Source organism: Phodopus roborovskii, unplaced genomic scaffold (genome assembly GCF_943737965.1).
Source record: "Phodopus roborovskii unplaced genomic scaffold, PHOROB, whole genome shotgun sequence".
Classification (NCBI taxonomy): Eukaryota; Metazoa; Chordata; class Mammalia; order Rodentia; family Cricetidae; genus Phodopus; species Phodopus roborovskii.
The window spans coordinates 384,460-397,509 of record NW_026126415.1 but is presented as its reverse complement, the minus strand read 5'-3'; the positions used below and the strand labels follow the sequence as shown (position 1 = coordinate 397,509).

General features: G+C 46.3%; 1 protein-coding gene across 1 annotated transcript in view; it reads right to left on the bottom strand.

Moving 5' to 3' along the window:
- Positions 1-3,734: 3,734 nt before the first annotated feature.
- Ankrd55 (ankyrin repeat domain 55) overlaps positions 3,735-13,050 on the bottom strand; it is a 156,412-nt gene continuing 147,096 nt past the window's right edge. The window contains exon 11 of the mRNA XM_051183054.1: positions 3,735-4,429. Coding sequence (XP_051039011.1) covers positions 3,735-4,429 — 695 coding nt within the window. The remainder of the gene's footprint in view (positions 4,430-13,050) is intronic.

Here is a 13,050-nt window from a genome sequence, read left to right as displayed (position 1 = left end):
ATGACCTCTGCTTGCCTTAGGGGGTGCAGCTGCGGGGACTAAAAGACAGGACATCCAAACAAGAAAGGGCTGCAGAAGACAGCACGTGGCCCACTACTTATAAGTAATAATTAACCCACTCTTCTTATAGCAAAGAACAGAGTGACTACTAAAGAGAATCGGAATTTTTGGAGGCAGGGCAACATTCAACTTTTAACAGGGCAACTGGTTTTGTTTGTTTACTGTAAGGAATTTAAGTCGATGCTCTGGATACGAGTACAGGTAGCTTTAAGGCATCAATCTAATGTTTCACCATACATTAACAGCTCTCTGATTTGGGATCAGAGAAACTCGCAAAATTGTTCTAAAATATACCAGCTAGCCACAGAATGAAAAAGTTCTGGCAGCCCTGTGTCACACCACAAAGTGTTTCTGAAGTCTCCATTTACCACCCTTGCGTTTAAAATTCCTCATGGCTAGTTCCGATTCAAATGTGACCATCTGGTGCAGCCGATTCTTTCCCTTATCCACTTTTTTTGGTATTCTCTGCTAGCTTTTATCTCCTGGCCAGAATGTACCCAAAAATAAAGTACTCAGGATCTACTTTTGTTTTAAAATATTTACATTGAAGACATGTAACTTCAACTATTACCTTACCTTCAAGCTAAATTTTAAGAATCTTGGCTTGAATCTTCGATTCTAGTTATGTGTCATCTTAGATATTCTGCATTTGATGCAAATCAATTTAGTAAATCTCCCCTCAAAAGTACCTACAAATGCACATGTCCATGTACACATACAACATAATGCACCAATACTTGGCAGGATTTCTAATCACAGAAACTTATTTGCCCACACACATTTATAAACAACTCATCATTTTCGGTTGCCTAGGTCAGTAAGGCCTGTTATTCTCTGATCTTACCCTTGTACCAGTTACACGTCTTACCCAGACTTCTCCATGGCCTTCTCACCAGCCCTTCTTTATCAGTGACAGGACCTGGAAGGCCAAAGCCCTTCTAGTGGTCCCGGCCGCTCCTGAACCACAGCTTCCTCCTACTCTGATCGCAGCACTTACAATATTCCCAGAACCTAAGGACTGGCCTCACCTACCTGCACCCCCAGTATCAGGGTATTCTAAAATAACAGTAACAGAGGAGGCTGGGGTTCAGTCCATGGTAGAGCACTGCTTCCAATGTGGACAGGCCCTGGTCCACCCCCAGCCCGCTACATATAGAAAACTCTTTCTTTAGAAGTCTTTCTCTCAAACTATCGTGCTATAATCCCAGAGAGAATGGCAAGCAATCTGGCTTTTTACTCCAATTGTGATGAAATTATTCTTTTAGTTTACCAACTGCAAAGCAAATACCCAAGTCCCTCCTTTTTCATGGCCTCAGCAAACTGGTCTCAATTTCCATCATTCCAGTGTCAACCACACCTAGATGGTAAGCTCAACTTACAACAAAGTCTAGACTTTGTCTAAGACACCTCCTCGACCGTGTGCTTGAACATGCACTAAGAGTTTGATTTTGCAATGCCTGTGCCCTGCTGACTCTGCCTAGCTCCATTTATAAACCAAACGAGCATTTCTCCTGTGGAATTTCCCCCTCGTCTACAAACAGCTGTGTTCCCACTGCACTTTGAGAGTTCCCTCACAGGGTTCAGAATGTAGCACAGTAACCACAACTTCACAGGCTGAGAACCTTGAAGACTGTAGTGAACGGCTAAGACAATGGTTAGTTTATGTACGCATGTACGCATGTAAGTGGTACTGATGGAAAATACATGCATGTATGCAGAACTGAGGACTGAACCCAGGGATGGCACATGCTAAGCAGGCACTCACTATGGGTTACATTCCCAGCCTAATAATGAGGTTAGAAGACCTGGTATAACCATCTTAATCTGTCATTCATGTAGACAATATAAAAAAAGTGATGTATTATAGTTAAGAGCTTGAACTCAGGATATCCAAGAATAAGTATAGAGCTTGAACTCAGGATATCCAAGAATAAATATAGAATCTGACAATAATGTCTGTTTGGGGGGTTTGCCTTTATGTAGAAGATGCTAATAAGACCTACTTCAATAAAGCTGTGTTCATAGACTGACATACAAAATTGTGTAAGTTGCTGGTTTTAAACTGAATATACTGTAGTAACAGGACAGGGCAGTCTTTTACAAAGTTCTAGAGTCTCCATTCTGCCCTTTGTTCTATATTAGGAGAAGGAGCTCTCTAGTTTCCCCTTTATCTAAACCTTATCCATGTTTTAAGGCTGACATCTAGGAAACACTATTTCAATTCCAATCCTTAAAGACCCACAGCACTTCCTACATCCTTTATTATTCACTTGAAACTGCTCTGGATCCACGTAATTTTTCATACACCAGTTTGTCAACACAATTTGGTGACCTTTCAAGCACCTAGATGCTATCTCAGGCATCTTTATTAATTCCACAGCAGGCTGAATGTTTAGTAAAATAACCTCAACAGAAACTTCAACCGTGATCAAAGACATGGAAGAGCTGTGAGAATTTCCATGTCTTTTTCAGCAAACAAGCTACAAATGTCAGGGCCAGGTGATCTGCAGCAAGTCTGAAACCACATCTAGGGAAAACACCTCGCTGCTACTGCAGCGCAGAGGGGAAACAGCCTCCCAGATCAAATCATTCTAATGCATCTTCTGTAAGAAATCTGCCAACAGGACAGTTTGTGAGCACAGGATTTGGAGTAGTACATTTTTTAATCTGTTTCCATTTCTAAAAAGGAGACACTGTAATGTCTACTTCATAGGTATATAATAAACAGCATTCATTCTAGTATTTAACTGAAATGCCACATTCTCTTAAGTAAAATATTTTTAAATGAAAACGCGAAGTCATAAATAAAATAGGACAAAATGTCTAGTCACAGAAGAATGTTTCATTAAATTAGCAAGTGACGGTATTTATAAAATTCTAAATCACCTATGTGAACAATAGAGATAAGGTGAATGGGAAAAAAAGTCTACTCTGAAGTTTACCCTTCTCTGACATTTCCTCCTTGCAATTTTCCCTTTCTCACACTTGTGAGTAGAAGCAAACGGGCACAATGATTCCCCAAAAGAAATCTGTGGAAAACACAACTTAATCCGGTCAGCTTCATCTTATAAATACAGCATTCCAGCTTGAGAGTTCAAAAATATGAACATGCACTTAGGAAATTAAGCCAATGGCGATCATCCCTTCGGATAATGAGTCAGTAACTTCAAATTAAGAGTGGTTCCAACTGGAGCTGGCTGGCAGTCACACATGGTCTAAAAGGGTTTGTTTACAGCACTGACCAGACCAAACAGCTCAATCTTTCAGAGGATTCACCCTGACATTCCAGAATCAACTCACTACTTTGAAGCAGTGCAGCTGTGGGGACGTCCAATAGCTATCCAAATTAAGCCCCAAGGAGCCTGCTTTTAATGGGAAAATAACAACAAGTAAAGCAGTGGGCCCAGCCTCTGGTATTATTTCTGTTGGGAGTTCGCCCAGGAGAGGAGGTGAAAATTTACAAAAGGACAGAGAGACGGGGCCCTGTCGGATGTGAAGGCGCGCGGGGCTCATCAGGAGGGGTGCGGGGAAGGAACCGAGGGGACGCCAGGATCTGTAACCGCTCAACTTCCATAACATCGCCAAAGCGTTGCGACTTCTGGATGAGAAAGTTCGCTCCGGGTAAGAGAAATGAGGGGCGGGGGCGGCAATTTCAGGGGACCCCGGGGACGCGGTCACCCGGGCAGGGCGCGCGGCCCCGCGGGAGCCGGGGGCGGGGACGCGAGGAATGTGGGGGTTCCCGGCCGGCCCGAGGGCCCGTGGGCCCGGTGCGCGCGCTCCCGCCCGCCCGCCCGCCCGCCCGGCCTGCTCACCTCGCCTCGCCTCAGGCCGTGCCGCAGCCCCGCCGACCCGGGCCCGCTCCGCTCCGCCCGCCCCTCGGCTGAGCCGCAGCCCGGCTGGCTCGGATCGCAGAGCTCGCGCCGGCACCGCCACCTCCGCCACCGCCGCCGCCGCCGCCGAAGACCGAGGCTCTCCTGGCCCCGCCCCTTGTGGCCCCGCCCCCACGGCGGAGACCCGGAGCTGATTGGCCCTGGCCAGTCCCGGAGCGTGTGGCCATTGGTCCGGGGTCGCAGGAGACGAAGGGGCGGGGCTGCGTGCCTCGGCGATTCCCGTAACGCGGCTCCCGGCAGGCGTCCCGGATTCGGGAGGCCGAGCCCCGCCGCCTCTCCCGGACGGCGTCCAAGGCCCCGCCGCTGCTCCTCCGCGGGTGGCCGCGGCGGGAGGCTGCGTCTCCCCCAGGGGATCGGGTCGCGGACCGCAGCCCGGAGGTCGCCCGCGATCCCGCTCGGCTGCCTCCCCCGGCGGTCTCTCCCCCGAGGGCCCGCGGAGACCGCGGGAGCCCTGGGGACTCTGCAGGCGCGGCAGCTCCCTAGGGACCGGGCAGGGCTTGGTGCCTGTGATGCACGCGCCGGTGGACACTGATTAAACCCCGCGCCTGAGTCTTGCTACTGTGCCATTTGTTGTTGTTGTTAGTAAAAGAGTTCGGGTGTGATTGATCGATTGATCGATCATTGAGTCCCAGAACTGGGGACCTGCCCTGCCAAGAAACTCGTGGTTTTGTAGTTTGCGTCTCCTGATCTGTGATTAGAAATACCGCGGAAAAACCAATTTCATTGTAATTCATCACCCTCCTAGAATGGAAAATGACCCAAAAGACGTGTGTGTGTGTGTGTGTGTGTGTGTGTGTGTGTGTGTGTGTGTGTGTGTGCGCGCGCGCGTCCTTCTCTCTCTCTCACACACACACACACACACACAAAGATGAGAAACTTATAAGCGATATGAATCTCTGAAGAAACGCCATTTATGTTGGTCAGTTGAGCATGGGGCCTGCCCTGGAGTGTGGTTGATATAATCAGTGTTACTCCAGTGAAGAAAACTGATTCTCTTTCCCAACACCCATCTTTTTGTTTTTGTTTTATTCGAAAGGGGAGAACAGAGAGTTGGATGGATGGATAGGTGTGTGGAAAGAGTTGGTGGACAGCAGGTAATGTGGTAAAAACATACTGTATAGAATTCTCAATAAAATGTTTTGTAAAAAGATTAAAAGTAAAGAAATGGTTCCAGAAGAGAGAGACTGCGGGTGAAGAACTTTTGGAAGAATGATAGGCCCCTGTGATGACTTAAGGAGCAAATCATACCCATAATTAGTCGTTTTTAAGTCCTCTGTTACGTTGAAGATTCTGCTGGAATAAAGTGTATCAAAGTGCACTCTCTCTCCCTGCCCCTTTCCCTTCCCTCTACCCCAGCTCTAAGTTTTGACCCCTTAGCTGCTGGCAAGGTATTTGAAGAGACACCTTTAAGGAGTCCCAGACACATTTGAGGTTAATGCTTCAACTAAAGATGTGTTCAGTTCTCGTGGCCCCTGCCTGCTCACCCTCGGGGTGGGACAAGATAGAAACGGGCGGGGAGAGTCCTTGTTCCACTGAAACTCTCACAAGGGCGCAGCTAGCATGGCTCTGAGGCAGTGCATAGCAGGCCAGTGGTACTTCCCATCCAGTGGTACTTCCCATCCAGTGGTACTTCCCATCCAGACCATCTGAGAGCAGATCCTAGCACTGCTGCTTTCCATCGCTGTGACCCTGGCAGTCTCGAGGTTTTTTGTCTGCAAGATGAGGATAAAGGTTCTGACCTGCTAAGTTGTGAGAATGAAATTATTTTAAACACAGAGGGTTGACACCTGGTAGCTGTTTAGTACATATCGGTTACCTTTGATCGTCTCTTAGGCCATCGCTCCTCAGACCTTCCTGCATTCCAGCATTCATTTACAATTCTGTCTCCCTGTGGTAATCATGGGTAGGAGGAGGTCAGTATCTTAAAACACATTCTCCTGCCTTGGAGGATGCAAAGATCTATGCAGCCTCTCACACATATATACCTTATCGCTTTATTCGTGGCTGTCAGTATGGCTCGCCTCAAGGGGCCAGAGAGATGGCTCAGAAGTTAAAACACTTGATGCTTTTGCAAAGGATCCAAGTTCAATTCCCGGTACCCGTATCGAGTGGCTCATAGCCACTGTAAATTCAGTTCCAGGGAATCCAATGCCTTCTTCTGACCTCCAAGGACACCTGCATAGGAACGGTGTACATTAACTCAAAAGGACACAAGCGCGCGCGCACACACACACACACACTACAAAAAGAAGAAGGAAAAAAAAAACCTTAAAAAACAACCCTAAACAGAAAAGATTAATCAGTGTTGGACCAAGATATTCCAGAACTGTAAGGCACTAGGAAACACCCATCTGTGGAGGTTGTTTAATTTTTCCAGACCCCTCTGTAAAATGTTGATCCTGGAATGACCATTTCTGATTAAGAATTTGTCATTAGACAGCCCTGTCAAATCTTGCAGCGTGCACTTTTTTTTTTTTTTCAGTTGTAACGTCTTGTTTCTAAATTGACTGATAATAAGTACTGGATTGTGGAAGGAAGGATGGACGAGAAGGCTGGGCAGAGGGGTGTCAATGACCCACGCTTCAACTGTGTTTGGGACAGGTGAACAAACTAATGAACGGCACGTGCTCTCGGGCGAAGGTACCATGTGTTGAAGACAAACTTTACCTGCTTCTGTTTCCCTACGTCTGATATAGCATAAGGATATAAGCATAATTCCTTGTCTGTGCCCCGCAATGTTTCCGAAACTCTGTGTCACCCGTGCACTCAGTCACACGCCCCGTTACCTAATGATCTCAGTGTCCTTGCTGATGAGTCAGTGAGTACTCCGAGCTCACAACTTCTCATCCTTTTCATTTTATATGCAAGAAGCCCACAGGTAAAGCCACACCCTCATCCTAGTCATTTCATGAAGTTACTCCATCTCCCAAACTTGGGGCTGTGGTTCATTCTCAGTATCTTCGGCAGTCTGCGTCTGTACCTCCCTTTTGGGCTCCCTCCCACGGAATCTGCAGTTTGTCCTCAGTGTGACCTCCAGACTTTTTCTCTCTGAGCTTATCAGCTATTTCCTACCTGCTCTTTCTTATCTTCCCAAGCAATGAGAAACCTTTTTAACCATATTCTCACTTGTATCTTCAGGTACCTTGCTCTTCAGCCATGTTTGCATTATCAACCTAGGTGCTAACAATTTTCCCTTCCCTTAGACTGCATCCAATGCCTATCTTAGTACAGAAAGGCATCTCATTAGTCCCGGGAAAGATCAGGTCTACCTACCACTTGTGAACATCTTTGACTTACTTTTTCAGTTTAGGATTCAACAACTGTAGACATGTATCCATTTCCTCTTTATCCTTCTGTCTCCCCAAAAGAGGTCCTTCACAAAAATGTTCATAAGGAATATCATTTACATTCAATCAAACTTTTCTTAAGGTCTTCATCGGGAGAATGAAAGTATATCAAGCAGGCAATGTACTATTTTGGGGTCCTAAAGTCCATGAATTAAGGGGGGGTGCTAATTGGTCCATGATCATGTGAGAGAGGCCCATCTTGGAACTTTTAGATCAGCTCGACCATGAGTGAATAAGTGATCCCAATCAATGACACCAATGCAGAATTGTCTAGATCAGCCCTGTCCAATCTCCAGCTCAGAAATTATAGTACTCGTTAAAATGTAACAGTAAATCACTGTTTTGTTAAGTGTAGTAAATAAAATAAAAAACCCTCAAACTAGTGATGCAAAATACTGAAAATCTGGCCATCTTACTCCCTGAAGCTATCAGCAGTTTCTATTACCTAAACCCTTTTATATGCCCTGATCCTTCTCCTGACCTGGCCTCTCCCACAGCCTCATCTCCTAAGGCGACCTCCGGCTGTAGGTGCTCTAGGGGATCATATTACCTATTTGCTAATGGCTCCTGGGCCAAGATCCAATATACTGTTTTCTGCTTCCAAGCCAAGAAGAAGACAGCTTATGCTGTTCTCATGGACTGAATTGCTTGCCAGTTTTCAATATTCATCTAAGGACTTGTTTCCTCCCAGAAGTCGACTCTAGGCCATGAGAAACTCACAGCAAAAATTCAAATAATTTCAAATGAATGACCTCTCCTCTTAGAAAAGGAATTGAGGAGGTTGGAGACTTCTGACCATGGGGTGTGGGGTAGGGAAGCGGTAGAGTAAAAAAGAGAGTGTGATGATTTGGGTGTGATATTGATTGGCTGTGACTCCCCCAAGTTTGGTTGTCAGTGTGGTGCTGTGGAGAGGAGATGGCGCCTTTAAAAGTTAGTGCCTAGCGGAAGGTAGCCTTGTTGCAGAGGAAGCACCTCGGGATGAATTACTGTTGATCTCATTAGAGGAGGTTGTTATGGAGCTAGCCCCGCATGCATGGAGAGCAAGAACTTTATCCACCGAAGCATCTCCCAGTCCCTGAAGCAAGTTCTTGAAAGATGATCTCAGTAGCTGAGAACTCGGGGTGGGGTGGGGGGTAGTTCCAGGAAGAGGATCAGGAAGACGAGAAACAATAAGACCACGAAAAGACAAAAGTATCGGGTGATGAGAGCTGCGCAGTCTAGGGGTGAGAAAAAATGGGTACAAGAAGGAGACAGCATGCCTGGCTCTCTACATGTAAAAAACACTGTTAGCAGAAAACAAACAAAACAAGAACCCAAAACAACAACCCAAACAATGCACTGACACGGTAATACCCCAGCCATAAGATGTGTATACCATTTATGTCATACATAAATTATATAAGCGCACACACAAAAACACACACAATCCTAACAAATAAAATTTAAAAAGGAAATCAGAATGGCAATAATAATGTTCACTTCTGTGCTTTGTGTCAGGATAGTTAACTCTTCCAACAATGAAATAGCTAGCATTCCATTGATTGTATAATACACAGACAAAGTAAGTGACTGTCAGAGTAGGAACGCAGTGTCTACAGACACTGGGATTTGATCCTCGGGCTCTTAAACACTGTGGAAATAGCATTCACAAACTACAGAGTAGATCGTACTTTTACAACTTAGAATCTGTCTTCGCAAAGAGTATCAGCGAGAGCCCCTTAACATCTCTGAGAAGTTGACAGGCCTTGGGTAAGCTTCGATCCGCATTGCTGGTCCTCACCAGACAGAACTCTCTCCATCTGTCCGTTCAGCCTTGACAGTATGGCTGGAGCTTTGGTTTCTGCTCCGTGGTTGCCTGAGTCATTTTCGGGTTTTCACACTGTGGTAAGTGAATGACTACAGTGGTTTCAAGTCTCCCTCCGCCACACCATTCCAGCAGAAGTGTGAACTCTTGTCTTCCCTCGAAGCCTAGAAAACTCCCACGTGTCCGCACACAGTGGGCGTAGGATGAGTGCCCTCAGTTCACTGGATCCCCTGTCTGTAACTCAATCCTGCTCTACCTCTAGGCGTGAAAGGGGGTGTTTCCCAAAAGCAAAGACTGGCTTCTTGGAGGACATGTACACTGGCAGGGAGGCGCAGCGAGGAGGCCACCCCATTGTCCTTCTCTCTTTCGGGGTATTGCCATGTTGGTGCATTCCTTAGCTTTTTGTTTTTCTGTTTCTACATGGACTTACCCTTGTTTCTTTTGTTGCCCCTCTGGCCTAAAGAACCCCCTATGTTGTTTGTAAACTCACTTTACTGGCTACAGTGATGACATCTTTATTAGCCCAGTGAAATTTCCCAGTAGAGCAGTAGCCCAGCTGGCAGCTGTGTGGCCTTCAGATTGCCCTGAGTTAAGGTCCTGGGAGGAGGAGCCACCCTGTTTTTCCCGTTAGTCTTTCCTCTGCCACAGTCAAGCCTTGCGAGTACCTTCCCTGTGTGGCTTCTGAGGCTTCTGGGGAGGGGAGAAGGTCGATTCGAGCATCAGGTCCACATTGTGGCCCTTTTGCCTGTCACCGCCATTTCCTAATAAGGAAAACACGACACACCAATTCACACTTCCTCGTAGCTTTGGACACTTTCCATCTTACGTGAAAACGTGCCAAAGTGGGAGAAGTCATCGCTAGGGCTCTGGAGATCCGAGGTGGAAGGAGTTGGTATCAGATGACCTGAGAACCATCAGCGCTCCCTGGCACTGACTGGTCTCTTAAGAAACACAGAAACACCTCTGTGAAATGTGGTTCTCTTTTGGGTTGGAATTTTCATGGGTAAGAAGGCCAATTTCTTTAGGCTTTTCCCAGGATGTTTCAGATCCTAAATTTGTGAGCAAAGTAGTCAAGTTGAGCTTGGGAATTAATAGTTGACAGTGTGCCAACAAAAATATTTATCTTCTTTGATAAACTAGTGAGTTCCAGTATTTTTCATGAGGCTTTCTTACATAAGGAAACAGGGCATGTCAGTACAACTGCCTGGAGGAAATTATATGATAGCCTTTGCAAAAATAATATTCTAGAAAGGAGGACAATTCTGATATTGGGAGAAGGATGGGCTGCATTTGTGACTTCAGCTGGCTTGATGCTGCGTGTGATGCCCAAGCTCATGGTAAAGTAGCCATATTGTAAGCAAAGGGGTGAGAGGCAGCCGTCTCTGCCACTTTGTTGGGCCTTGGAGACCGCAACACTTGGGTAGAGAAAGCCAGGCACCATCTCTTGCATCTTACGGAAGTAAAACATCTCTTGTATCTAACAGAAGTCTTAATGTTTGCTATCTCTGATGAAGAATTCGGGAGGAATGTCTAGATTCAGAGATGGAAAACTAGGAGGCTCCGTCATGGAGACAGCGAAGCTTGGTTTCCTTGTCTGTGAAATGGGAATATGGTCTCTTCTACTGAAGGATTACGAAATCGGAAGAATGTCATCTATGTGATGTAAGGAGTATGTATGGTTTTTCCGCCCGCCGCCTGGTCTTGTCCTGCCGCCACGCCGCCAGCCCCAAATAATGCACAGAGACTCTGTGTTTGATAGAATGCTATTGGCCAGGTACTAGTTTCTTATTGGCTAGCTCTGTCTTAAGTATTAACCCATTTCTGCTGATCTATGTATTTTCACATGGCCTTCTCTTACCGGGGAGGCGGCTGGCGTCCAGCTCTCTCCAGACTCTCCATCTTGTCTCCTCCTTACTACTTCCTCTCTCCTTGTCTCCTAGTCCCTCCTATCTTCCTTTCCTATTGGCCAACAGAGCTTTATTCATTAACCAGTATGAGAAACATATACAGAATGGCATCTCCCATCAATGTGAAAATCATTTCCCATAATTTCCAGGTATATTGCTGTCGTTGTTTTTAGTGATTACTTGTGAAGACTTACAATGTGATTGGTAGACTCTGATAGCTTAAGTTGGAATTTGTGGTCTATGATCTCAAAGTAACAGTGAAAACAGAAGTGGCCGATCCTTAACATACACACTCACACACTCATGGACACACACACATACTCACACACACTCACACTCATGGACACACACTCACACGCACGCTCATGGACACACACTCATACATACACTCATGAACACACACTCACACACTCATGGACACACACATATTCACACACACTCACACATGCTCACACACACACTCACACACTCATGGACACACACATGCTCACACACACTCACACATGCTCACACACTCACACACACTCATATTCACATACACTCACACATGCTCACACACACACTCACACACTCATGGACACACACACATATTCACACACACTCACACATGCTCTCTCTCTCTCTCTCTCTCTCACACACACACACACACACACACACACACACACACACACACACACAGAGTCAGTAACTAGGGCTCATCCTGAACTTAGAATCCTCCTGCTACAGACCACTTAGGACTGGCATTGCAGACCTGTGACACCATGCCTGGCTGCAGAATCTTTTGTCTGTAGGACAAGAGAATCTGAAATTCTCTTGAGCAATGGAGGCCAGAGAATAAACATTGGATTCTGGTGGTTTTCTTATGTTACTTATTTGTATTATCTGTGAGGGTGTAGCTTCGAGGACATTGCTTACCAGTGGCTTAGGACAAGAAATAATACCCACCATATGTCAATCAAGACTATGCACCAGATAGTCTACTCTCATAACAAGCTAAGCACACAGCTTCAACCTTTCACCATTATGAATGTTAGTATTGCTCTCCCCTAGTACAGATCAAATCAAAGATCTGGGAGGCCAAGTGCTCTAGTTTTGTTCTTGTTATTTGCTTGTTTTGTTTGACAACTTGACATAGGTAGGAAGTTATCTGAGAAGAGGGAACTATAATTAAGATTGCCTTCACAAGTTTGGGCTGTGGGCAAGCCTGTGAGGTACTTTCTTACTGAGTGATTAGTGTAGGAGGGGCCTGCCCATGGTGGCAGTGCCACGCCCAGGCAGGTAGCTCTGGGGTGTGTAAGAAAGCAGGCTGAGCAAGCCCGAGGAAACAGGCCAGTAAGCAATGGTCCTCCATGATTGCTGCCTTGAGTTCCTACCCTGGCTCCCTTTGATGATGGCTGTGACGTGTAAGAGGAAGTGTACCCTTTCCTCCCCAGCTGCTTTTTGTCACTGTGTCTAATCACAGCAATAGAAACCCCGACTAGGACACCAAGGAACTCGCTGAAGGTCACAGCGCTGTTGGGTGTCAGAGCCAGGGTACTAAGTTGGGTCTTAAGATCCTGACATTTTTCCACCACATACGCTGAGTGTGTATGGATGACTCAGAGACTGGGACCAATCGTCTAAGAGTGGCCACACCCAAAAAATGAAACTTCTGTGCACCGATTGGCAGTGCGCACACGGAGCTGCCTGCCTGGCACCCTGCACCGATAGGATCCCAGCAAGGGCTGACCATCACCCTTTGCCTGGTGCCGGCTGACTCCCAAACCTTTCCCTTTCTCCGTGGTCTCCCTCTCCAGTTCCCATTACACTTGAGATTCCTTGCTGGAATATAAAGGAAGGAAATAACAATTGTATGCATTAAACAATGGTGTACACTGGCCGAGTAAACACGAAAGCTGAAGAGAAGGGCAAACGCTCGGGTTCAAAGGACTTTGCTTACAATTTAGGGTAAGATAGGGGAGTAAATGTATTTTTGTTTGTTTGCTCGAGACAAGGTCAGTCTGTGAGCCCAGGCTGACTTCAGACTTGCAATGACTCCCCTG